Source organism: Falco peregrinus, chromosome 6 (assembly GCF_023634155.1).
Source record: "Falco peregrinus isolate bFalPer1 chromosome 6, bFalPer1.pri, whole genome shotgun sequence".
Lineage (NCBI taxonomy): Eukaryota > Metazoa > Chordata > Aves > Falconiformes > Falconidae > Falco > Falco peregrinus.
Genome location: NC_073726.1, coordinates 57,615,906 through 57,643,240, shown reverse-complemented (window position 1 = coordinate 57,643,240; position 27,335 = coordinate 57,615,906). Strand labels below are relative to the sequence as shown.

The following is a 27,335-nucleotide window of genomic DNA, read 5'->3' as shown; positions in this document are numbered from 1 at the left end:
CTTGTTTATTGTCAATGTGTTTGTTATTAAGGAAGAGTCTGTTAAAGAATCAAGAGCCCTTACCCATTATCTTGAAACCATAAATTGTGAAAATTTTGTTGCCACTGTCAAATATAGCAAGAGGAGGCTGGTTTGGCAAAACAGCCCATCAATTTGTGCCCTACTATGTTATGTTAGCAGGTGTCCTAGTCGTAGTACTTTTAGAATGTCTTCACAGAAATGAAATGTGAAATGCTCTTTTAAAATCACCTGTGTGAAGATCTTGCTAGGTGCATAGCTGCCTATGCACCGTTCATTTGCTGAATTACTGCTCAGTTCAAAAGACAGCAACCTTGCAATCTTTCGAACTTGTCTTTGACTGTCCTCCTTAAGCTATTCCTGTGATCAGTCTAATCAGAAAGTTTTTAAACTGGGGAAAAAAAAAAGGGTTACTTGGTATACTGAAAAGATAGCCAGATACAAATATCAGTGGAGAGTCACACTTCCTTGCTGTTGTTACGTTTGCGCTTGAGGTTGAGGCAACAGAAGGAACAGAATATGCGTGGGAACTGCCTGGTCTTTTGGATCTTGGTGGCTAGGGGTTAATGGATGGAGACAAACCTTTGTTCATCAGTATTCAAAGCTTACAAGAGCATTCTAACCTTGCTGTGAAGTCTTGATCTTTAGTGGTGGCCCTCAGTGAAGTGGGATTCAGTGGGATGTTCGATGGTTAATCTATGGTTAACTAAAAGCCTGAGACTGGAACTGAAAGCTGATCTGTTCATCTTCTATTAAAAGTATTAGCAGCCAGAAACTGTGGTCATAATTTTTGAATTTATAATTTAGGAGGGGAAAAAAGTACCCATGTTTTTTAGGGTCATTCTGCCTTATTTTTGTGGAAGCTGTCATATGAGCCACATTGGCAGTAACAATATATAGTCAGGTATGAATACTGGTGCAAATGTTACTATGATCTTTATGTTCTGCAAAATAAGTTAAACTGGTTGGGTGAGGTAATTCAGTAAGATTAGTATATTAGGGTTCAGTACATGGTTTTATAGAAGGGAACTTGCATGTTCCTACATAGAAATGGTAATTTGTGCAGCTTTGGACTCCTTCAATGTACAGTAACTTACGGAAATAACTTTGTTCATCACTGGGAACTTGTGATGAGGGCTATTTAGGGTCCCTTTGGTATTAAAAACATGTAGAAAAGTGAGTGGAACCCTATACAGAGAACAACACTGAAGTACTACTGGAAGATGTAGAGGATCGGAGTGATTAAGTGGATTGCAAGGGTATCTTGGCTGGTGTTTTAAACTAATGATGATAACATGCCTGCATATATGCAGACATGATGCTGCCAGCACTGGCTGACATAGGCTTCATCCAATGTGGCCCTGTGTAAATTTGTTTGCTTTAAAACTATAGACAGATACCATGTCCATGTGAAGTCATACTCCATGGGACATAATAATAGTTCATCACAGATGGAAGAAAGGGGCCCTATTCGTTGTCATTCATGCTGCTCATTTCCTTGTAGTGATTCCAAAGCTTATCGAACTTGCAGGCTACCATGTACAATGTGCTAAGCCAGCAAAAAACTAACCACCAAAAAGTAGGCAGTTTTGTGTTGAGTCAGTGAAAACAGTTGACTTAAAGGGCTTAACTGCAATCAGAACTGTCACAAATGAGAGGTGAAACTTTGGGAACTTGAAGTAGGTAGAGCTGGTAAGAGAAAGAAGGAGAAGAGAGGTTGCTTACTAACCTTCATTCAGTAACAGAGATCAGCTTAGCTATGTGGAAACCACAGTGTGTGGTTTTGTAGGGTAAAATGGCAGTGACACAAATGTGGGGTAATAACATAATGAGTGCAGCTTGCATGTTACTACCTAGAAATGGTAATCTGTGTAGCTTTGGTGGACTCTTTCGATGTACAGTAACTTACAGAAATAACTTTGTTTCGCAAAGGGTTGAAAGAAATTGCTAGTAGCAAAATCAACTTGAAAAACACATTTAAAGCTGAAGAATCAACTCTTCAGCTTTATATATTTGTCAGATGCTTTTTGTCTTCCATCTTTTTTATCTTTTGATCTGTAATAAATTGTAGTTGCTTTGAGTCGGTTGAGTAGCAGACCAGCAGCTGACTGTACACACACATGCATATGAATGTGTGCACATACACGTTCTTGTTCTATATATAGTATGATTTTAAATGTATATTTGAAAAATCTACAACCAGTATCAGTAATATTCATTAACTGGGTTGTAATTACTGTGTTGAACTTACAGTTGGGCTGTTAGCAGAACTAGTAAATCAACAGTGAATTCAGATGCCCACAAAATGCTTGTGGGGAGTTTGTTGAAAGAAATTTTTTATCTGTATTTTCAGTGGTGTTTTCCAGCCTGATGTTCTTCGAAAGCAGCTTTGTTATACATTTGAGGGAAGGGTTCTTATTAATGGAAATATCAGTATCAGTGGTATCAAAAATGTGATGTTCAGTGCTTGTAAATAATATTGCTTATTAATGGTCTTTTTGGGTGTGGGTGTTTGGTTTTGTTTTTGTTTTTTTGTTTTGTTTTTGTTTTCTTAGATTCAGCAATTGGAGGTGCTGCTGCTTCAAATTATGCAAATTCCACTTGGGGTCCTGGAGCCTCCTCCAACAGCGGCACCAACGCCAACCCAACTCACATCTGGGACAAGGTGATTGTAGACGGGTCTGACATGGAAGAGTGGCCTTGTATTGCCAGCAAAGATGCTGAGTCTTCTTCCGAAAACACCACCGATAACAACAGTGCCTCAAATCCTGGCTTGGAGAAGAACGCTCTGCCAGGAAGCACCACTAGTAACAAAGGAAAAGGAAGCCAGTGCCAGTCTGGAAGCGCTGGAAACGAATGTAATCTTGGGGCCTGGAAATCTGATCCCAAGGCTAAAGCTGTTCAATCTTCCAACCCTGCTGCCGAGAGTAACAATGGACTAGGTAATTGGAGGAACTTGAGTGGACAAGATAGAATTGGTCCCGGTTCTGGCTTCAGCAACTTTAACCCAAATAGCAACCCATCTGCTTGGCCAGCACTGGTTCAAGAGGGCAATTCTAGGAAAGGGACTTTGGAATCTGATAGTGGTAGCTCCAATGCACAGATTAGCACAGTAGGTCAGACCTCTAGGGAACAGCAGTCAAAGATGGAAAATGCGGGTGTTAACTTTGTCTCTGGCAGAGAACAGGCTCAAATTCATAACACTGATGGACCAAAAAATGGAAACACTAACTCCTTGAACTTAAGTTCACCAAACCCTATGGAGAATAAGGGAATGCCCTTTGAAATGGGCTTGGGGAACCCTTCCAGGAGCACTGACACCCCTTCACAAAGCACTGGAGAAAGAAAGACTGGGAGTGTTGGATCTTGGGGTACAGCTAGGGGGTCTTCTGGAACTGACACAGTCTCCGGACAGAGCAATTCTGGAAACCATGGGAACAATGGAAAAGATAGAGAGGACTCCTGGAAAGGAGCTTCTGTTCAGAAACCTAATGGGTCAAGAAGTGATTCTTGGGATAACAATAACCGGTCTACGGGTGGTGGGTCTTGGAACTTTGGCCCTCAGCATGCAAATGAAAGCAAATGGGGTGAAGGGAACAAATTAACATCTGGGGTCTCTCAGGGAGAATGGAAACAGCTGTCTGGGACTGATGAACTGAAGATTGGAGAATGGAGTGGTCCAAACCAACCAAATTCTAGCACTGGAGCATGGGACAATCAAAAAGGCCACCCTCTTCCTGAAAACCAAGGCAATTCCCAGGCTCCCTGTTGGGGAAGATCTTCCAGCTCTGCGGGAAGTGAGGTTGGAGGTCAAAGCACTGGAAGCAACCACAAAGCAGGAAGTAGTGACAGTCACAATTCTGGACGCCGATCATACAGGCCTACGCATCCTGACTGTCAGGCAGTCTTGCAGACTTTGCTAAGCAGGACTGATTTGGACCCCCGAGTGCTTTCAAACACTGGCTGGGGCCAAACTCAAATTAAGCAAGATACCGTGTGGGATATTGAAGAGATGCCACGGCCCGAGGGGAAGTCTGATAAAGGAACTGAGGGGTGGGAGAGCTCTGCCACACAGACAAAGAACTCAGGGGGCTGGGGCGATGTACCCAGCCAAAGCAATCAAATCAAGTCTGGATGGGGTGAGCTCTCAACCCCAACAGAGTGGAAGGATCCCAAAAATACTGGAGGATGGAATGACTATAAGAATCCTAATTCTTCTAACTGGGGAGGAGGAAGACCAGAGGAAAAATCATCATCATCTTGGAATGATAACTCTAGTAAGGATCAGGGGTGGGGTGGACGGCAGCCTAATCAAGGATGGTCTTCTGGAAAAAACGGTTGGGGAGAGGAAGCTGACCAAACAAAAAACAACAACTGGGAAAGTGCAGGAAACAAGCCAGTGTCTGGTTGGGGTGAAGGTGGGCAAAATGAGATTGGAACTTGGGGTAATGGTGCAAATACAAGCGCTGCTTCAAAGGGAGGATGGGATGATTGTAAAAGAACTTCAACATGGAATGAGACGGGTCGACAGCCCAACTCCTGGAACAAGCAGCAGCAGCAGCAGCACCAACAGCAACAGCAGGAGACTTCTGGTTCCTGGGTTCCCCCGCCCCAAACTCCAAGTAATGGGCGACCTCCAAACCCAAACTGGAACAGTGGACCACAGCCAGCTGCCCCCAAAGAGGAGGAGCCTAGTGGCTGGGAAGAACCTTCTCCACAGTCAATCAGTCGAAAAATGGATATTGATGATGGCACTTCAGCGTGGGGAGATCCTAGCAGTTATAACTACAAGAATGTGAACCTGTGGGACAAGAACTCACAAGGAGGACAGGCCCCACGGGAGCAGAGCCTGCCTACTCCAATGACTAGCAAATCACAAGCATCAGGTAGTAGTCTTGTTCCTTTCTTTAGCAAGCTCCTCTATATGAATGTAACCTTAACGCATGAAAGAGGCTTGTTGTAGCCCCCAATTCCTAATAGTTTTATTCCATAAAGAAAACAAATTTCTTATTTGAATACTTGGTTCTGTATTTAAAGTGTTTATAAAATTTGAATCAGTCAGTACTCTGCTTGTTGTGCCTCAGTTACGTGTCATCTGAATACTGGCTTGCCAGTAAAAGAAAATGTTTGTTGGTTGACAAATCTGCATATTCAATCTAAGCTCTGAAGAACAGTTTGAATTACTGAATCATAGAAAGATTTAGGTTGGAAAAAACCCTTTAAGATTATAGAGTCCAACCTAGCACTGCCAAGTCCACCACTAAACCACATCCCGAAGCACCACATCTAGACATCTTTTAAATACCTCCAGGGATGGTGACTCAAGTACTTCCCTGGGCAGCCTGTTCCAATTCTTGAAAACCATTTTGGTGAAGAAATTTTTCCTAATAGCCAGTCTAACCCCCACCCTGGCACTAGCACAGTTTGATACTGTTTCCTCTTGTCCTATCGCTTTTTACTTGGGAGAAGACTGACACCCACCTCACTACAACCTCCTTTCAAGTAGCTGTAGAGAGCAATAAGGTCTCTCCTGAGCCTCCTTTTCTCCAGGCTAAATCTTAATATTTAATTATTAGAGAAACTGAGAGAAATTCTTACAAAAACTTTTTGCTCTGAAACACTCAGTTAACACTTGAAATGGAGCGAATCTGTGATTTAGGTTTTTAGCTCAGTTTGGCTCTACTGTATTGTAAACAATACTTAGCAAAATATTTTTTTTATTTGAAATAAGGACAAGAAAAAGTTCCATTGCCTGAAAATATATTAAGACACCATCTTTATGTAGTCTCTTCTGTGACTCAAACATGCTTTAAAGAATACTGTTTTGTTTTAATATGTACTTAAATATGTCCTTATTCTTCCATATATGAAAAACGTGGGTTAATCTTGTGCTTTTAGTCACAAAAGTTTACCAGGCAGGAGGACAGCATTAGATGTGGGGTTTATGTTTAACCTGGGAGAAGAGTATTACTCATCATAGCATTCTCTTCCTTTTCGTCCCTGGAGATCAGTGCCCAATCTAAGTTTGATGTGAACAGTCTTGAATTCTGTTGTACCCATGCGACTGAGAATCTAAAGTCCACAACAGAAAGAAAGAAGCAGTAGATTAATGATGTGGTGCTGCACTGCAGTAAATAGTTCATTATCTAAATGGTCTGTAACGAAAACTCTTTCTCTTTTGTGCAGTCTGGAGCAAAAGCACTCCACCTGCTCCAGATAATGGTACGTCCGCCTGGGGTGAGCCAAATGAAACCAGTCCCGGGTGGGGTGAAGTAGATGATACGGGAGCATCGACAACAGGCTGGGGGAATGCACCTTCCAACGCCCCGAATGCCATGAAATCCAGTGAGTATAGGCCAGATACAGTTTCTTTGCAATGGCCCTGGAGATTTGTAGCATTTGGTCTTTTGATATAGGTCACCTGTGGAGGAATTGTTGTCTGAGGCCTAGAAGCAATGTTGAAATCATTTAAGATTTTGATGGCTGACTGATTAAGTGCTTAAAAATTACTGGACCTTTGTCTTTTGAGGTAATCAAAAATTTCTTAGGTAAGCAATTAAATGGGCAGCTCCGATTTGTGGAAGTGTTGAAACATTAGAGTATCTGAGTGAGGAAGTGTCTCTTCCTCAAAATCTCTTCTCTGGCTGCCCACTTGTTACTTAGCATATGAATTTGTTACACGATAAATGAGTTTTCCTGATCATATCAGAAAAAGGAATGCACAGTACAGACAGATTTCACTGTGGAGGCCATCACTTGGTAATCTGTGGTTTGGTAATGCTACTTGCCTTTGAATGGATTATTTTTAATTTTTATTATTATTTTTTTATTTATTTATTGTATGAGTGTAGAAAATAGTAACTCTTAAGAAATTAATTTGTGATTGAACCTGAACAGGTGGCTATGTTCTGGATGTTACCTGCCTACAGATGAGTTCTTTGTGAAGGAGATGTTGAAATCTTTTAAAAATTTACTTTGAAGTTAAAGTTTTGCTGTATTAGTAGTTTTATTTTGTTGGAAGTTATTCCTGCAGATGTAAGGAAAATATAACAAACAAAAGCAATCACCTGCTGTTACAACATAGCAATGTTACAGCCAAAGCCAATAATGTTTGGATATGGAGTTTACAGTGGAAATTAGGGATAATATATGACTATTACTGAACTTGACTGATGATGCCCACTCTAAAACTGTTTCCAGTTACAAGTTGCTTTTGCAACATGTAGTGGTTCGGAGTGAAATGTTCTGTACAGATTGGATGCTGTTGGGTCATTATCCCTTCCTCTCACCCCAATTAAATAGTTCTGCCATTTATGAAATAAAACTTGGAAAAAAGCATTGCTTCCTTAGTGTTAATATTATAGCACCCTTTCAGGGATGGCTATAGTGTTTTCTGCGCCTGCCACACAAAGTTGGCACTCTTCTTTCCTCTGTAAAAAAGCCGCCTTGATATATGACCAATATAAGAGCGTCTGTAATGCCAGTGATCCATTGGAAATTCTATGGATTTGTTAATAGTTAAGATAGTCTTTAAAGACTGTGCATGGTCACCTGCTTCTCCTAAATGGTTTGCGTGTGTGATGTAACCAAAGAGCTGCAGCGTATATGTACTCCTTTGTATGCAAGCCATCCCCAGCTCAATAGGAGCAAAATATAGGGGAGTTTCTCCATGACAACTGTTGCCGTTTGGGGTGTAGTAGGTCACCGGTGTTAAGAGCTGAGATCTTAATTTGCCAGTGTTCTGTGACTGCTCTCAACTCCTTTCTGATTGGCACCCAGAAGGAATGAAGAGGAAAGCTACGTTATACAGTGGAGTAAGGGGAGATATTTAATGTCTTGGATAAATTGAAAGAAGAAAAAGCCTGCAAAGGCATAATTTATGGTTGAAGGTAAGGACAGGAAGCAGACTAGCAAAAGAAAGTTGCAAAAGAAAATAAATTTAGAGTCAAAGGAGAGAAGCATAGATCATTACCCACCTATCTAAAAAAAATATATATGGACTTACATAGTTTTACTCTCTGGCAGAAGTAGGAATAAATTCAGTTTTCTGTAACATCGTTTTGTTTTTATCCTGAAAGTTTCCTTTGCTTATTATAGCTGTCTGTGCTTCCTCACACAACAAATGCAGAAAATGAAGCAGGAATCCTACAGACACGTAATCGTGTAATCTTTACACCACTGTCTAGGTTCAAGTTCAGGAATCTCAGACCTGAGAGCAGTCAATGCAGAAAAATAATCTATGGTCATGTAGTTAAAAACAACAGGATCATAGTACTATATTTAAACACCATGTACGGAAATAAATTAAAGCTGCAGGGACTACCCCATATATGACATTTCCAGATTAAGTTCTTGACTCTGCAGTTGTCGTCTGTAAACATAGCCTTTTTCTGTGTAAGTAGCATTATTAAAGGGTCAAGAAGTAGATTTTTATGCTTGGACCAGTATGTTTCCTCAGCAGCCCTCAATTTTGGTATGTGAATATACTTGAAAGTCATGTTTCCTGTGAAGTATCTGAGTTGTTATTTACGATGGATTTTCAGGTAGCTCTTAAACTGCTATGAAATGCTGCTGTGCTTATTTTTGGCAGGATCAAGGCAGAGTTCCCCTTGATGGACTAATTACAATTCCTGACTTCTATATTCAGATTTTCTGCTATGTGTGTTAATATCCTTATCCCTGATTTCCACAGTCAAACCCCAGACAACTGAAGAATTGGTTACAAAAAAGTTGATGATGAAAAATTTTTAAAAGGAGATAAATGCTCAGGGAATAAGTATGCAGAATGAAGAGTTGCAGCAGGAAGGAGAACAGTTGGACAGTGGACAGGATGAGGATTTGGGCTCTTGGCTTGTCAGTAGAGGTTAGGAATTCTGTGTGGCCTGAGAGTGCTAGAGAGTATCAGCAAAGAAAGAAGCCAAGAGGGAAAAATCCTTAGCCTGAACTGATACGATGAAATAGTTGCAGTTTTCTAGTAATGGCATCTGTACTTAAATAGCACTGCTAATAAGTTTTTTTTTTAGTTAAGAACAGAGATTGAAGTAGAGGGTTGTGTTTTTTTTCACATTAAACTACTTCTGGTGTTACATGTACCAGAGCACAACATCAGGTCCTGTCCTTCAGATTCTACTTCGTTGTTGTTCCTTAAAAATTTGTTTCTGTAAATTTGTGAAAGTTTAGTGCAAGGGAAGTGTTAAGGTTTTGAAGGAAGAGAGGAAATAACCGATAAACCACCTGAACCAGCGACTTCAGCAGACTTGGTTTTAAGTGCCTTTGAAGTCTTCCGTTTACACTAGAAGATAATGGGTTGGCTTTTAAAGAAATCCAAATGCAGCTGTATTTGTGTAACAGAAAAGGTCCCTATGGTTATTAGATCTTTTAAGGATTTGACATTGCTTTAAAATAGTTGCGAAACATGACATGCTAACATGGCACCGAATCTCTTGGGCTTTGGAATTGCACCAGCTGCATGGTATTGTAGACTGCTTTTGAGCTTTTTTTTCCATACACCCCCCAAAGGTTCTAAATCTATGCAAGATGGCTGGGGAGAGAGTGATGGGCCAGTGACAGGAACGCGTCATTCCAGCTGGGAAGAGGAGGAGGAGGGAGGAGTCTGGAACACAGCAGGCTCTCAGGGAAGCAGTTCCTCCCACAACTCAACAAGCTGGGGGCAAGGAGGAAAGAAAACACAAATGAAGGTAAAAATGCTTGAATTATTCACACTTACTGTGTTGTCTGAAAGCGGTGTGACTGATACATTAGAGCATTATAATAATTCTTCTTCTGAAAAGGTATTACAGAATTCAGCTAGAACAACACTGTAAAAAATGTGAGGTTTCTGAATTTGTTTTAATGTATTATACTTCTTGTGACTAATAAATCTGCCAGTAAGTGTCAAATTCTTTTGGTATGTGAGTTGCAGAGCCATTACTAACATGAAACGGAGCAGTAAGTATCCCAAGGCTATTAGTGCTCTTGTTGACACATCTTTCTGTGTTAAGCTGCTGTTGTTCTTCCGTAGCCTGCTGAAGTTTGGATTCCACAGTCCCTTTGGCACATGCACTTTTTATTTCTACTGACTGTTGGATTGAGGTCTGACTCAGTGTTTGTTGTTATTGACCTTCGGCCTCAAACAGGAGCAGGAGTTAAATTGCTTTCTCAGGCTTGTTTGAGTTAAAGATCTCTAGTACAGTAACACTTGGTACTGTACTAATATTAGAAGGACTATGTTTTGTCTACTTTTAATCCAGTAAGTAGGGCAAACACAAAAGACATGGAGAGCAGCTTCCTAGGATGTGGAAATACTGTTGTGATACGGTTTTGCAAGAAATAACTTTCTTCTTACTTAAAGCTTGTTTTATTTTAACCATCAAAGCAACTGTCAAGAAAACTTCCCTTTCTGCTGAACTGTGTTCAGTTTTGGTTTTGGTCCCCTGTAAATTACAGTAAGGCCAAATGGAGAGCCAGGTCAGCACAGTGCCCATGTAAGGGAAACCATGCTAAAGGGAGACAAGGAAGAAATCTACTTCTGTATTTGGTGAATTAAGGAATGTATTAAACTGTAACAGAGGGGGAAAAAACCAAATAACATTCACAAAGCTTTCCAGATTCCAAAAAGAAGCTGAAGCTGTGATAAACAGCAAGTGTCCATCCAGTTTGGTATACCTAATAATGAACAGTTTTATGAGAGAGAATATTTGGTAAATGCTTTCAACCACGCAAAAACTTAATTTGTTCAGAAGATTAATCTATCTGATATCCAGGACTTTCATTTGACACTGGTGCATCTCAAGGATAAAACAGAAGTTAAGAGGTCGCTTAAAAATATTGTGTCTTTTTTTTCTCTTCAGTGCGCATTAAAAGGTGGAAATAGTGATTCGTGGATGAACCCTTTATCCAAACAGTTTTCAAATATGGGCTTGCTAGTAAGTAATTTCTTTAAAAAATATAAAATCTAACTTTGTATGAAAGCAGTAAGCTTTAAATAAGTCAAAAGATCAGCTGTTTCACAATGTATAACTAATCACCTGCATTTACTATGCTGGCATATTGGTAACAATACCTTTAATAGCTGGGTATTTAGCACTTTCTTGCTCGTTAGACTGGCCTCTCAGAAAAAAAACAGAATCTACATTGACTTTATGACAGTTATTGTTCTGAGATTGCAATTTCCTTTCAGGTAATAGGTTTTGGGGGTTTTGTTGGTTTTTTTTCCTGATTTTTGTAACATGCTGTTTAGAGCACTCAAGGTAGAGGCCTCAGCCCCTGGCTGTAGTGTCAGACACCCATGATTAGTCCAAGGCTATTAATTCTGAATCTCAGCTGCCTATCAGAAAAGGAGATTTACAGTCCTGTGTCTGTCTTGGCTATTTATATTTTAAATACTGTGCAGCAGGGTTTTTTTAGAACAAAAAGAACTCACTATTAATTGGTACTTAAAGATTGATTGGTAAAATGAATATATAAATGGCACATCCTGGAGAGAAAAGACAGATCTGCAGGTAAGTACCTTAAAAATAGTTACATATAAATTTTTTTTTAAGAACTGACATCCTCATTTGTACAACGTTTTGCTGAATATTGTGCCAACTGTCACCCTATGAAGCAGCAATAGTATGTAATGCAGGCTAGTGAAAGATAATAATGCAGAGATTCTCTGAGGCTGCACAGTCACTGACATGACTAGGGTTAGTTTGTAATGTCTATTGGCTCTCAAGCTCAAATTCAGTCTTCTAGTCCATAGATGCTTCTGAAAGCTATGGGAACACCCCGTCCCAGACTGCCAACTAAAGAATAACTTGGCAGCATGTTTTGAGATTTGGTGACTTGACAGGTCATGAGGATGAGCTATCATTTTGGCCTCTATTTTCAGTGTTTCATCTCTTGACCACTGGAACATGAGGACAGAGGTTTATTTCACAGAGCAGCTGTCTATCCATCTCTGCCTGTCACATGTTCATGTGTCTGGTTTCATAGGGGTAAACACCACACACAGCATTAGGGGGTCAAGGTGAGGTGTATCTAGGGTGAGATCTGGAATCCTTTTGTTTTTATTTTAGTTGAAAATAAAACTTCCATTGGCACAAGCCTGTCTGTCCTTCATTCCACCTTTAGCCATCAAGGACTGCTTTCAGAAATATTCCTTAGCATTTCATGTAAGTCAGAACTGAATTTTTTTTTTTTTTCCAGAGTCAAACTGAGGACATTCCGGGCAGTAAGATGGACTTGTCTGTAGGTGCGTATAATTTAAACACATTTGAAATAGAAGATCATGTGTAGTATTTTTATGTGGATGACATGCTGTGCTTTGGAAAGGTTTGATCCTTACTTTGAGCATTCCTCATAACAGAAGGATAGGGTTATAGCATCAGATACCTGAACTGTAGGCTTTGAATAGTTATGCAACTGATGCTGGTATGCAAGATTGGGAAGTATGCTTGTACAGAAGGGTGATAACACTTGGGGAAGGAACATCCTATAAGACTGTTTTGATCCATGTGGTTTGCCTTCATTGCTACTGTTTCAAGGAAATGAAGGTACCTTTCTCATTTGGTGGAAGAGGACTGTTTTAGCTCTTGGCAGTAGGACATCCCAATTACCACAGCTCCCTGGAGGTGATGTGAGGGAAAAGAATTATCTTCTATCGTTTATTTTTTCAGTTGCTTACCTCAGGCTATTACAAGTTACTGCTCAGTAGAACTAGATTTTTCACTCTTGATAGCCTCACCACAAATAGTACACAGCTTAAGTGGGATGGGTTATGTGGAAAACACTGTCCTAAATAAGAGTTGGAATTGACCGCTTGGATTAAGCTCATTTAATCACTTTTGAATTTGTCATTACTTTCTTCTTTGGGAAACTAAGTAGGTGAACTCTTACAGAAATTCTGTTTGATCTTGAAATCAAATGTAGTTTTGCATTCTGTTACTCTCCAAATTGTCTCTGAATATTCACTGTCATGGTATTGCAATATAAATACCACTGGTTTCTGAAATCTTCTGCATTTGAGATGGTTTCCCTACAAGATTCCTAAGGTAGATATTAAAAAAGGGTTGATCCAAATCTGCAGTTCAGACTGTTTACTTTATTTGTTATCAAACCTTTGAAGGCTTAGTAAGGCTAAAAACTTGTACAGGATAGTCTTTGTTACTTACAAAGGGGAAGACGGTTTTGTTCCTATTCTAGGGGGATGACTTCTTTTCAGTTTTTGATTCTTCAAAATCTACAGAAGCAGTAAGGTCATCTCATATACCAAGCTATGAAGACAGATCTTCTTGTCCACTTAAAGGACATTGCTGCTGTACCCAACAATAATTTTGGAGAGAGGTGTTCATCCTGTTTCTGTAACTGTCAGGAATGTCACAGGGGCCTCAGATTCCTCCCAGTTACAATGTCAAAAAACAGAGGTCTGTAATTTTTTACTCCAAAGGGTGATATGTCAATGTAGTAGTAGTAGTCTCAGCTCTCATCTAGAACAGAGAATTTCCTGTGTAGATGAGGTATGGTGTTGGGGCTCCAGAGAAGTGTCTATGTAGTGGCTCTCTGAAAGGGGTGCCTGTGTCACTGCAAATTAAGTTTGTTATGAAGGTGTGGACACCACTGATTCTGAATCTCATCCACAGTATGACTGTTGTGCAGTAACTGCTTTACCTTTTTCATGTTTAAAAGCATTCTGGTACCAAGCTGCTTATTTTCAGCTACTTCTGCATAATAGCAAAAGTTTCTGCCTCAGCTGAGATGGATGCACACAGACAAAAAACGCTGTGCTGAAAGGACAGAAAGGACTTGGTAAGAAGGGTTGCTGGAGGAATTGATTATTATTCTGGTGGTCCTAAACTTCCTGTGGGAGGCTGTCAGTTGGGGTAATTATTCATGATCTATGGTGGTATCTCTGAAGAACCACCTGCCAGAGTAGTTCTGTGTTGGGTCTATGACTGACTGTGTGCCAAGTATTAAGTAATCTTATTTTCCAGCATTATGTATAACTACAGTTTGGTGCATTGGATTCTGTTGTTGTGGCAACTTTTGGTTTGTTTCATTGTCTGATTTTTATTTATTCATCAAAACATCAAATACTGACAGTAAGGAAGGACATAGTAGCAGGAGCTGTTTGTTCAGCTCAGATAAATACCATCTTCAGTTTTTACAAATGTCACCACAGTCTGATGTGCTCCCCCAGCCCCAGAAAGCAATCAAGTAGTAGATAGCTGCTTTCTTCTGTCTGCTGTCCTAGTGATACAATAGCCATATGATTGAAACTGAACCTATACGTGGGAGCTTCTGGTAGCAGTGGAAAACTATATAGCGCAAGTTCAAATGCTGCAAATGCAAGCAGTGTAAATATTCATTATCGATTTGAATAATAGATTTTAGGGACTACAGGAGGCTGTTCTTGTGAAACTGGCCATTGTGATATATGCAGTTTCTGTGCCACTCAGATTCTGCCATACCTTTTCTGTGCCTTTCGAGTATTGTTGATCAAATTATTCTAGTATTATGCCTTGCAAGAAGTCTACTTTGATGTTGACCCTTTTTGCACCAGAGTTGACACCAGCTTTAGTACCTCATCTGCCACTGTTTTAGCATCGTGTGATGCTGTAGTCGGGATTTTCCCAACCAAAAAGCTGCTTTTATTTGGAATATCCATTCATCTTTGTTGGCACCAAAGGCAGAGTGGTAGTCAAGACTTACTTGCATCTAATAGCGACTTGAGTTTTGGTAGCCCAATGCAATATGAATAGCTGCAGTGTGTCTCAGCTTAGAATCCATTGCATTCTTAAAATGTGTATCATACTTCATACAGGATTAAGTATTTAATTTTTCCCAAAATTGCTTTCTTCCTCTGAATAGTTAAGGATCTTAACATTAAGAGATGTTAAAATGTGCATTTATATAGTATAACACAGTTTTGGGGAAGGTAACAGCATTGTTGTATCTCTCCACTTTGGCATAGAATTCAGACTGATTGTTTCAGGGTTCTCTAAAGATCTTCTAGATGGAGATAAGTTGTCTTCTTGGATGTTCAGTTCTCAAGTGCCTTCAGATGCTGCTGTTAAAAGAACAGATCGAAGTATACACAAACAAAGAGGATGGCAGCCTGGATTATGCTGATTGTAGCACTCTTAATTATCTTCAAATTAAGCTTTTGGATCCTTTAGAACTTTGTGTTGTCAAGGACCTTAAAGCCATCAGACCTGAGGAAAGATGGCTGACACCCAGAATATCTGGTGAAATGGTGCAGAAAGGTTGCATATGTAGTCTTGATGGGTTGCACTTAAGTTTAGCATGCGCATTAATTGTGGCATCCTTGATCCTAGATCGAGGCATTCATTAGAGTTTGTGTTCCATTTCAAAGACTTAAGAATGTAACAGAGCTTCCTGAGGTTTTTCTGTTAGTTCTCTGCTTAGCAGTTTTGCTCTTGTTGCTTACGGCAGTTGCTTGTGGAAATCTGTAAGCTGTCTTGCTCAACCTGTATCTACTGCTAAATTTCCAAAGCTGGACTTAGTTGTGTGATAGGCTTGTTCTTCAACTGGTTTTCAGTCAAGGTAACAACATACCAGGTTTTCCTAATTAGATAACTACCAGAATGGTATTTTCCCAGTTCGTGGATAAACGTGCATTGATCTCAGAGTTAAGTCTATGATTGGAGACCACACATATCAAAGAAAAGTTTGGCTTTGGTATGCACAGAGCACCTTGGCTCTGATTGTCATGCACTGCAAAATAGGTCCAGTTGTCAGTAAGTAATTCTTATAATGTTGATGTCAATCTCCTTGTTTGAAAAATGTGTTACTTTTGTTGCAAGGTGCTGACCAAGACAGAAAAGAGATGGATCAATAGCATGCCTGAGGCAGATTTACTTCCTCTTTTTTTTTTTTTTTCTATCAAATACTTTCGGTAGATGGCTTGTTTTACTTTGAAAACAGGATACAACTTTGTTTTGCATTGCAGTCTCTCCTAATATATAAGTCCCGAGGCATGAAGTTTGCTACAGTAAGTAGGTTGTCAGACTTAATATTGTCTTTTTCTTCCATTTGACCACCACCCTTGTTGTCTTTTTTTTTTTTTTTTTTTTAATGTATTAGTTGCACCCTCTGCAGAACACTGCATTCTCAAATAACCTGTAAAGGCTGGGAAATTAATTTCCAATTTCTATTGATTCAAGTCCAATTCATGCTGCTGTCTTGTAAATATGTTACAAAGCCATAACCTGATTGAGCATTCAGGTGGAACACCTCACTATCTAAGCGCATGTCGTTGCTCAGTAGGCTTGGATGATGTAAATTTATGGTAAAGGTGTAAAACCAGTATCTGTAAATGTTTTTGGTTTTGTGGTCAAGCAGAAAACGTGTTGCAAAAGGATTTTTTTCCCCGTTTGGGTTACCCCACTTGATGTATGTATTTTCACCACGTTGAGTCTCTTGTTTGCAAATGTTTAAGGTAACTTTGCTCAACAGCAGTTTCTGTCTCCTCTCTCCCAGTACAGGATCACATTATACAAAATTTTGTATGAAATTCAGGGGTTTTTTCTTTTAAGCTGCATGGTGGTGGAGATCTACTTAATAGAGGGTTTTACCTCACTAGGGTGTGTGTATGGCATCTTCCAAGCTCTTAATTCATTTTGCATTTTTCATGGTGTTTCTCACAGCTGTTAATAGTGGGAAAAATCCATGGACTGATTGGGGTGTCTTCTTTCATGAAGATGGTTGGACTTTTAACCTGATCTGCATTTCTGCATGTAGAGGATGTGGGGCTTTCTATTTATTCATGCACAAGTTGTTCTGGCCTGCTGCAGAGGGTAAAATTCGAAGTTTTCAGATTTTAATAGTTGTCTTTGTTACTATGTGAGGTAAAGCTAGTAGTCTTCAGCCACCTGTATTAGGTATAGCTTTTGTTGTCAAGTGCAAAAGACACTCACTTGACAGGTTTCAAGATTGCATTAGAATTTATTTATCCCATTCATAGAAAATTCTATCATCTGTCTTAGCAAGGCCTTGTTTATATTGAAATTAAAGCAGCTGTCTCAGCACTAAGTGGCATGCATATCTATGCTTGAAGCCTTTAAAGGTGCTATTTAATGCTGTACATGTTATTTAACAGGCTGTTTTACAAGGCATCATTCAGTAATGTTTGAGGAGTTGATTGGTCCATCAGGATAACTGAAGAGACAAAAGGGTGTTTCTTCAGCTTAGTCATCTAATGTTGGCATTGACCCAATTTCATTTCAGATATGATGCAACTCTGTCTTGCTTTCAGTTTCTTTTCAAGCAGCTAACGGACAGGGCTTCCCGTCTGGAATTGAAGCCTTTTGGTAGAGTGTATTGCTGGCATTGTGTGTAGTGGTTAGATGTAGGTATTGACAGGATTGAGATATACGTGACATTTTATGTGACTGCTTTTGCAGAGCCAGTTCTAGCTTTTTAGGATATGTTAGAAAGGGATGAGCTCATTCAGGTCAGTGTGACTGCAGTTACAAGCCAAGATATGTATGTTATTTGTCAAGTGTTTTTGTGATAAACGATGTTGAAGGCAACTGAGAAGATGAAGCTGGATCAACTTTGAAAGCTGTGCCAGCAAGAAAAACCCATGTAATTAGTGGTTGATTTCATAAGTTCTTGGCAATAACATACCTTTGAATATTAATAGTTTGTGATTGGACATTAAGAAGCAATGCTGGCTTTGAGAATATTTTTTGAGGAACAGATAAGTATTTTTAAGGTATCTGGGTGATTAGCTGTGCCCCATTTGCTAAAGACGTAAGTGTTTTGTCAGTGGTAGGGTAGGATATCTATCACCAACTTCCTTTGGAAGAGTCATAGATTTTAACTGTGGTGACAGGTTTTTTAAACTGTTCTTGGAAAGGCTATCTGTGTTACTAAACAAAATTATTTAAAACTGAAAATACTAGTAGAGCTCATTTCTATCACGTTGTCCATGTTTTAAAATGATGAAGTTTTCCAAGTGCTTCAACATAACAACATGTATCTGATAATTTACAGGTGCCAAATATGACCAAAAAAATTGTTCTTTGGCAGCAGTTCATTGTGTAAGGTAGAAAACTTCTTCAGTCAGCACTTGGCTGATGATAAGCTTGTAGAGAAAGATGATGTCTTGTTCACTGTGTATGCTACATTTTGATCTTCTGTTAATAACGTATCTTCCTCGCATTCCACCAGATTACTCACTAAACAAAGGTAGGAGACTGTAGGGGATGATGGAAAAGCATCTCTGTTACTGGTTGTATAATCATTGCATACGGGCTGAGGGGGAGATTGGTTGCCTGTCTGGAAGTTAGGCTGTACCACGTGGTCTGTGGTGGTGAAAAGTTCACGTGGCTGTAGGAGACTTGTGATCAAATCGTGTGTGTGGTTTTGCAGTTTGAGAATTCTTTTGTCAATGCCAGACCTGGTGAAGGCTAAGCAGAATATATGGAGACCTGAAACAGTGGTGTCTATATAGATACTGAATACCAGTAAGTAACAGTATGAGTTTTGGAAGACATTGGGCATTTTGTACAAATTAATATCAGTAGTTGAACAGCGCTGCTGCAGAAGTGCATATGTTTATATCTGTACATAAATTCTGAGAAATCTTTCACATTAAACTCTCTAAACGAAATTGGCTTTCCCAGTCTTCAAAATGAAACTGCCTACTTTCATTTTTCGGCACTTCTAATAGCAAATGTAGCTATGCTATATTAGAAGACAGATCTAATTTAAACCCTTATCTTAAAGATACTTTCTTTGGCTGTAAACCTGCTGTCAGGAAACATGGTAGAGATTATTTGCACTAATGTAGTCATCTTTCCTCTATTTTACAGGTGGTCTCCCAGATAAGAAGTTTGATGTAGATAAACGAGCCATGAATCTCGGGGATTTTAATGACATGATGAGAAAGGATCGGTCTGGGTTCCGTCCACCTAATTCCAAAGACATGGGAACCACAGATAGTGGGCCTTATTTTGAGAAGGTGAGAGAAATATCCTTAGATAAATTAATATCAACCTCTATGTTCGAGGTCCCAATTTTTACCCTACTCCTTTGGAAGTACTAAAAATTTGGTAACCTTGGACAAACTCAATAATAAAAGGTGTGTGGGAGTTATGTTTGTAGAATGAATGTGTATAAAAAAAGAGGTGGCAGATGCACATAGACAAACTAAATTACCTGGGGAGAATGAGGCTTTTGGTTTTAGAGCAGACTGCTTTTAATATGGACAGTAAGAAATTCTTTTGTTTTTCTTGGAAGAGTAAACTACTGGTAACAATTAAATTCATTATAGGTTTCATCACAGTGATTCTTTTGGCTACTGACTGCAATCATCTACTGTTTAAAAAAAAATTGGTTTAGTTTTAAGTAAACATAAGTAATCACAGTCTTCCAAATTTTTTCTGCTTTTATGTCTGTTGTTTATTGGAAACACCCTTTCTAAATTCTTCAACCCCTTATGCTGTATGTCCATGTGCTGTAAGCTTCTGTATGACATCTGTTCTCTGTGACATCTGTTGTATGTTATGGTAGTGTTTCTTTCATATTCTTGCCTATTTTAAGTAGAAGTTTTCACTGTCACTATCAATCATTAATCACTTCACATTATGAATTGGAGAGTGTCCAATAGGTTCAGAATGCTTTAAGGTTTTTATTTTTAATACAGTTTAAGTTTATCACATGTAAAATGAAAAAGAAACTTGTTTTTCAAATTCTGAAGGTGTGTTACTGTCAAATAATTATTTCTAACTTCTCCATTTTGGTATAACAGGCCAAAACCCAGTTTTGTTAACTCCCTCTGGTGGCGTAATTAATCATTACCACTAGCAGAGCTAATGCATTCCTAACAACTTATGTTCATAGGTTTGTGCTAACATTAGGAATTCATTCAAGATTTGTTTGTTTCTGTAGTGGTAATGGCCACTGTCACAAACAAATCTCACGAGAGTTCAAAATGTATTTTTAAAAAGAAACCTTTAGGAATTGATTGATTATCTCCTCGGACCAAAATCTTTAATTGTCAAGTGATCATTTGAGTCAAAAATTTTGTCCTTGTATTGCTATTACAAATTAACTTTACTTCTTCCTAGTCACTCACCGTCCCTCTTTCTCTCCTCTTACGTTCTGTTGCTTCACTAACCAACTCCTGCTGTTGGCTAACTGCTGCTTCAGCTGACTTTGCCTTTCTCCAATCAAGATGGGTGCCTTGGGGATGAGGCTCCCTGCTCTCCCTTCTCCCCTTCTCCCAGCTACAAGCTGTCTCCCTCTGGTTCCACACTATCCAACGTCGGCCTTGGGGCAATCGGCTCAGGGCTCAGTCCCCAAAACTTCGCTGCTAGACAAGTAAGCAGGCCACCTTATAAGATGCATTGTTATAAAGCTGCAACCTGGGCTTAATCCTGGTTAGTTGGTTGCTTGCATTTGTTTTTCTACTAAATAAATTAATATTGTTAATGGAACTTTCAGCTATTATCAGGCCACTGAGAATCAATCCACTTTGGCTTCTAAGATCAAAATGTATTCTGTCTGGTTTTCTTGGCCTCTTCCTTCCTGAATCACAGTGCAGCAGCAGACAGATGTGCTTTTCAGAAGTCATGAAATTAGTGGCAGCCTTTATATTGTAATCAGTGTTTTAAAACTCAGAGGCTGCTGATTTGCCCCACCACCCGTCAACAGTGAATTTTTCCAGACTCCACCTGATGACCTTCTATGTAGAAATGTGCCTTTAAAAAATTGCAATTGTTTTGCATGGTGCGTGTTCCCTTCTCCCTTCCCCACAGCTCAAAGAAAGGAGCTTCAGAAGCTCTTGAAGGAGCAGTATTTTTGTTCTGTATATGGGGGAATAGTGGGGAAGAAATGAAGTGGTTAACTGCAGTTTGGAAGAATTTCTGACCCCATTAGGTTTTGTGTTAATGCTTGATGAAAATGTTGCAGAAATACTTGGAAACAAAAGACCAGATCCTAAGTATTGCAGCTGGACTGGCTGATGTAGTCACATGCCTAACATGACAGTGTTTCTTTGTGTTGTCTTTCTGTTTATATGTGGCACAACTGGTGTTGAACATCAGATTAAGTCCAAAATTTGAAGGCATGTTCTTGGGTTTGGTGTGCAGAACTCTGTTCAGCTTTAGGGAGGGTTGAAAGCGTAGGTGCAGCTTCAAGCCTGTCACATTTTCATGTGTAGTTGACCCCAGACAGTTCTTTACAGAATATATACTCTTGTCTTTGGGGGTTTTTGTTTATCCTCCTGCATGCTTGGTATGATACCTTGAGTTGCTTCTGAAAGAGAAGATACGTGAAGGAAGTAAAATGTGATGCAGGTGAATTAGGCAATCCATAATGCTGCTAGTATAGCAGAAGGATGAGAGACTTCTGATTCAGCAAAAGGGTAGTGGAAGATGCACGCTTATGGTGGAAGGGAGGCGAAGTTTATGAAATCCTAGTATATAAGGGAAGGGAAGGTTTTTGAGAAGGCCTGCACAATCTCAGTTTGGAAGAATCATGAATTTATGTTGGGTACAGCAGTGCTGGCATGGAGAGGGATAACAGAGAATGATGGCTGAGGGATGGAAAATGTATTGGTTTAGAACCCCAGGTATCTGAGGATCATAAACATCCTGATACACAGCAGGAGGTGGGAAGTTCTAAGGGTCTTGAAAATGAAAGGACAGAAGCATGGCACATAAGGACCTTCTAAGAGTACGAGCTTCAGCTTTTAGAAGAAACAGCATGCAAATGTTAGTGTAGGTCACTGTCCACAACATTTCCTGTGGCTTTTCTTGAAAGATTTTACAAATAAAGACAGTCTGCTCAGAGACTGTAATAGTGAAACAAATCGCAGATTTTCTTTGGTCTTTTTCATGCAGTAGGGTTTATTACAGAATTTGCTTACAAAACAGTAAATACTTCTCATTAAAAAAACCTCAAACAGCAAGTATTCTTGTGTTAGAAAATAAATAACTGGGAGGAAAAAAACCCCAAAACCTTTTTTCTCACTTGAAAGTTTTCTTCCTCTTCAGTTTAGTTAAAAAGGGAAAAGAAACACATCCCAATCCAGAATGCTTAAGTTTTCATATCAGAAGGAATTTTTTAAATAAAATTTTAGAATTTTAACTTCAGTTAGTGAAAGGCCTGCAGAGGAAGTAATAGGCTTATGAGTGATATCTCAAAACCTACTCAGAAAAAGTACCTGACTTTGCTAAAATGATGACCCAAAACTCTTGATACAGTCTTGCCATACTTCTAAGCCAGTAGAATGGTTTTTTTGAGTGTGGTGTTTGTACTCCCGAGTTTCCATTTCCCAACACATAAAGAGCAAAATATAAAACATCAGCTTTGTCCTGTACTTTGAAATGTGGGTAAACATGACTCTTCAATGTAGAGGAGAAAGAGCCTGCGTCTTGAAAATGTAGTACGGCAGTTTTAACCCAGGTAGAATACTACTGATATAGGGCAAATATTTTAGTAATTTTAAGGGTACTCTGTTTAAGTCAGCACTTGCCTCATTGTTATTGATATGCAGTTAATAGCATAGAAATCCATTATCCTGAAAGATTCATCTTCTCACTACTGCTTTAATTTTATAGGGTGGCAATCATGGTTTGTTTGGAAACAGCACAGCACAATCGAGGGGCATGCACACACCAGTGCAGCCACTAAATCCTTCCCCCAATATCCGGGCGCAAGTGCCTCCCCAATTTCTTTCTCCCCAGGTAAGGAATTTATAGTAACTGGTTACTTGTAAAAGCAGAGCTACAGCCTTCAGAGCGTGTTGTTGAGGCTACTTATACATCTATCTTAGTCTGGAATTGATGTTAAGAAATTGAAAACTTAGATAAGGTAGATTATAATTTGCAGTTGAAAGTGCTTAAAGCTCAGTACAGAAGGATTAGCCTTCTTTCTTATTCCAAGACAGCTGATGGTAAATGTTCACTACCAGTATTTTTAAACCTAAAAGTGGATTCAGGAATCCTGTGTCTTACATAGGCATGTGCAAAGTATTTTGAAAACAATAGAAAAAAATGAAATCTGGAAGTTTTTCTGAAGTATGGCAGGTTGCTTCATGTTTTTTCAAGTGGTCTTGTCCTGTACTTCTTGCCCCCCTGAAACAGAGGATGAAGGGCTACACATTGCATTTACATTGCAGAGCTCTTAAGACCTCAGGGTCTCCAAATGCACAAGTTTACATTTCGCTTTGGACTTGGTGAAGACTTGTGGAGATTCTCTTGAATTCTACTTGTGTAACTCTCAAGTAATGCAGGGAGAAATGGGAGGATTCTTCTCCACCTACTCCTGTCTTTTACTGTAGCTTATTCAGCATACAAAGAGATTAACTCTTTCTGTGAAGTACTGTTTCTTTGCTCCAGTGACTGCCTGAATGCCTTTCTTTTCCCTTGTCAAGCAGTACATTTTTGTAACGTGATAGTGCAGTACTGTGATTACTGGTTAGCTGCATATATATCAGCATTTTAATTTAGTGCCATCTCTAGCAACCAGTTGGTTGGGGGAGGAACCTTTGTGTGTGTGTGTCTGCATCTGCACATGTAATACTGTATACTGTCAATCAAATGAGGTATTCACTCTGCTTAAGTCATAGATTGTGCATGTTTAAATGTGATGTGTTAATAAATCTGTAATGTCTTTCCCACAACACCATTAAAAATTGGTGTCGTACCTATTCTTTTATAGAAACACTACTACTTCATCATCTTTTCTCATAGCAGTGCATTTCTTGAGGATATGTAACTGGTTTCCATGCAGGTTTCGGCCTCCATGCTCAAACAGTTTCCCAACAGTGGTTTGAATCCTGGTCTTTTCAATATGGGTCCCCAGCTTTCTCCACAACAGATTGCCATGCTGAGCCAGCTTCCACAGATTCCCCAGTTTCAATTAGTAAGTAGCTAGTAATCTTGTGGGGTAGACTGTTTACAAATTGTCTGCTGAAAGAGTTTTCTTTTGATGCTTGTTCTAATTCTGTTCTGTTCTACTGATCCTGTATTATTTTTGTCTTAAGTATTCCCTGTTTGTTATACAGGAAAATACAGCCCTGTTAGAGGGCAGCAGTTAAACTAAGCAGGACTTTGTAATTATTGTGAATGTTGCAGTGGTTTAGTAATGATTCTAAGCAATGTCTTTGTGCAGAAGCAGTTGTTTGTTGATTTTTAATGAAGTTTTCTTTAGATGTTAGTCATAGTGACAGTAATAAAGCGGGTACTAATAACAGTGTTGCATGATGTTACATTAGAAACAAATGAAGGTTATGGTATTCTTCTGATGTGTTCATTGTCACATTTTATTTTAAGTGTGTGGAATGAGAAACAGTTTACCTAAGTTCTGAGCAAGTATTTGTTAGTGAGTAGCTCTTGGCAATTCTGTTTTTCTTGAGGAGCTCTGTATTTTCACTTTTCCCACCCCCACTTATTTTGTAGGCATGTCAGCTCCTCCTCCAGCAGCAGCAGCAGCAGCAGCTGTTACAGAGCCAGAGGAAGTTATCTCAAGCTGTGCGACAGCAGCAGGAGCAACAGGTGTGGCACTGTTTCTGTCAGTCATATGAAGTATAAAGTGTGCTGGGAAAATGCAACCTGCAGCGAAAATGGTGCTGGTTTTAATAATGTCATCTGCCCTCTTCAGATTGCACTTTTCAGAGAACAAGGACCTTTGGTCCTCTTTCAAGTCCACTGTTCGTTCATGTTTACTGGAATTCTGTATTACAGTATAGGATATATAATCCCAGTTTTTTTCTTGCAGATTGCTCGTATGGTGAGTGCCCTTCAGCAGCAGCAGCAGCAGAGGCAGCCTGGCATGAAGCATTCACCATCCCACCCTGTTGGGCCTAAGCCACATTTAGACAGCATGGTACCCAATCCTTTGAATGTGGGTCTCTCAGATTTACAGACCAAAGGGCAAATACCTGGATACGGTTCAGGTAAGTGCTTTGTGGAAAGAAGTTTGGTGCATTGTCTGTAGTTACATGTTAATATGGTAATTACGTTTATCATACTAGCCAGTTATGTCTGGGTCCAGAAATGAGTAATTTATTTATAAGCATTAGAGCAAAGGTTAGGACAAGTGTCAACTCTTGATCAATTATTTTTCATGAACATGGGAAGAAGAGAAACCTAATAGCAAAGTGTATCTTGGTGGCACACTGACCTAGCAAGCTTATCTGGAAGTTGCTTCTTGAACATGTAATTTGCTTCTGTTGATATTTTTTCTTTTGTCTTTTTTTTTTTCTTACCTTTCTTACGAACACACCGACTCCCTGTTCGAAGATACTTAAACCAAAAAGCGCAAATGACAGTGTAGATTTGTTTGTTTGTTTCACAGGCTTTGGCTCAGGTGGCATGGATTATGGCATGGTGGGAGGGAAAGAGGCTGGAACAGAATCCCGCTTTAAGCAGTGGACTATGATGGAAGGGCTGCCCTCTGTGGCTTCACAAGATGCCAATATGCACAAAAATGGTGAGAAGGGGACTGGCTATTTCGGGAATGCCCTTGCAGTATCATCTTGCCAGAAGTGAAATAGCTCAGATGAAACTATGCTTGAACTTAGTGAATGTCTAACCTCACCAGTATGCATCTTAAATATTTTTTGTTTTGGTATACCATACTCATAAAGATCCCAACCTTTCCTGGGTGTAAATGTATGTTTTTAATGCTTCAGGTGCAATAGTGCCCCCTGGAAAGGCTCGCGGAGGATCGCCCTACAACCAGTTTGACATAATTCAGGGCGACCCACTAGGTGGCCATGCCGGCCCTGCTGGTGATAGTTGGTTACCTGCCAAATCTCCACCAACGAACAAGATTGGAAGCAAATCCAGCAACGCCAGCTGGCCTCCAGGTATTACATAAGGGTAGGGGTTAGTCCTAGCTTTAGATTAGATATGCTGGGACCTTTCCTCATCATACTACTTAAATAACCACTCTAAGGAAAATATTTGCTTGACCTCTCTCAGTTTTTAAATTTCTTCCACATTAAATCAGAACATAAGTGTTGAATTTCCAGTAACAAAATTGCTGGGCAAAGTATGAGCTGACTGCTGAATTTCCTGAATGGAATTTGGTTTTTCTTAGATGAATTCTTAGGTTCTGTAGTTTGGTGACTTTACACTCAGAAATTTTCATGAGAACACTTGTTCACAGAGTACACAATACCAGCTTCCTCCTCTTGTATTGATTCCTTATTTGAGTTTGTGTTAGGCTGACACAGGGTATAAATTCTGATTGATAGTGTAGAATCAGAAAGCAGATGATGTCAAAGCTTGTTTTTTGTGATGGTAGGAACAGGATTTTGTTACGTTTTATATTTTATGTAGCATGAACTTTTCTCCTGGCAGTTGTTCACAAATACGAGGATCCATTGTGTACCACAAGGTTTCTTTTGCCAGCAGTATTGGTGCAATATGTATACAATGTGTCTGCTATGCTATTGTGGCTCACCTTTGCTCATGTCATGTAAAGGATAGAAGAGTGTTGCCATGTTTCAGTACTGCTCAGCAATCTTGTAGCTTGAGTAGAAGTCTCTTGCTTTTTGGATTATGGGCAGTAGCACATCCTTTAAGTCTTCTAGATTGTTCACTGGCAGGGTTTTATCTTTTCTCTAGAAAACTCAAGTATCTAGGAAACGCACATAATTTTCTGTATAAACCGTTCATTAAACAGTGGTGTCCTTGAAGTTGCATGGATTAATCACCAGTGCTGTTCAGCAAATAGCGGATGCTATGATATTTCACACACACACACACACACACACCCTGCTTGGAAGACTCCCACATTCCAGGAAAACATTACTACTGCAAATCCTCTGCTGTGTATCCCCTCAAGCACATAAAAGTAAAGGTGCAGGTACATCTCTTGGGTAAATGGGTAGCACAAACCTTGCATCAGAAAGTCTGGGAATCTCAGTGACAGGTACAACTTCAAAAACCTTTTCAGAAACCTACAAAAAGTAAAGTTTTTTATGTGGGAACCCCTCAATGTCTTAACTCTGGCAAGAAGATATTTTCTGATGAGCTAAGAGAGTTAAAGAATTAGTTATCTCAAGAACATCTGCACACCGACAACATTTCACACCACTGACTGCTCTCTGTAGAGGTGTATTTGTCTGGTTGTTAATTACTGAGCTTCTTGGGTTGGAGTTACGTTCATAATGCCAGAACCCCCAAAATGTAATTTTTTTTCTCAGGACCTCTCATAGACTCATTGTTGCTGAACTTGTTTCTTTAGTCACCGTTCCCCTGTATAATACTGAGAAGCACAGTGCTGCTTGGAATGTTAGGAGAGGGATGTGAGTATCTGCTCTGGCATGTTTCTGGGTTTTGCAGCCCGCC

The 27,335-nt window shown here is 39.5% G+C and overlaps 1 protein-coding gene across 21 annotated transcripts in view; it reads left to right on the top strand.

Annotated features, from left to right (window-relative positions):
- The window catches only part of TNRC6B (trinucleotide repeat containing adaptor 6B), a 153,370-nt gene that overhangs the window by 101,503 nt on the left and 24,532 nt on the right, over positions 1-27,335 (top strand). For 15 of the 21 annotated variants that reach the window (XM_055809127.1, XM_055809142.1, XM_055809133.1 and 12 more), the window contains 13 exons: positions 2,574-4,904; positions 6,205-6,363; positions 9,538-9,716; positions 10,869-10,943; positions 12,208-12,253; positions 18,840-18,988; positions 20,179-20,349; positions 22,593-22,718; positions 23,767-23,898; positions 24,435-24,530; positions 24,754-24,931; positions 25,333-25,467; positions 25,670-25,846. In XM_055809127.1, coding sequence (XP_055665102.1) covers positions 2,574-4,904; positions 6,205-6,363; positions 9,538-9,716; positions 10,869-10,943; positions 12,208-12,253; positions 18,840-18,988; positions 20,179-20,349; positions 22,593-22,718; positions 23,767-23,898; positions 24,435-24,530; positions 24,754-24,931; positions 25,333-25,467; positions 25,670-25,846 — 3,954 coding nt within the window. The remainder of the gene's footprint in view (positions 1-2,573; positions 4,905-6,204; positions 6,364-9,537; positions 9,717-10,868; positions 10,944-12,207; positions 12,254-18,839; positions 18,989-20,178; positions 20,350-22,592; positions 22,719-23,766; positions 23,899-24,434; positions 24,531-24,753; positions 24,932-25,332; positions 25,468-25,669; positions 25,847-27,335) is intronic. The other 6 variants (XM_055809146.1, XM_055809141.1, XM_055809144.1 and 3 more) reach the window with 2 other exon arrangements.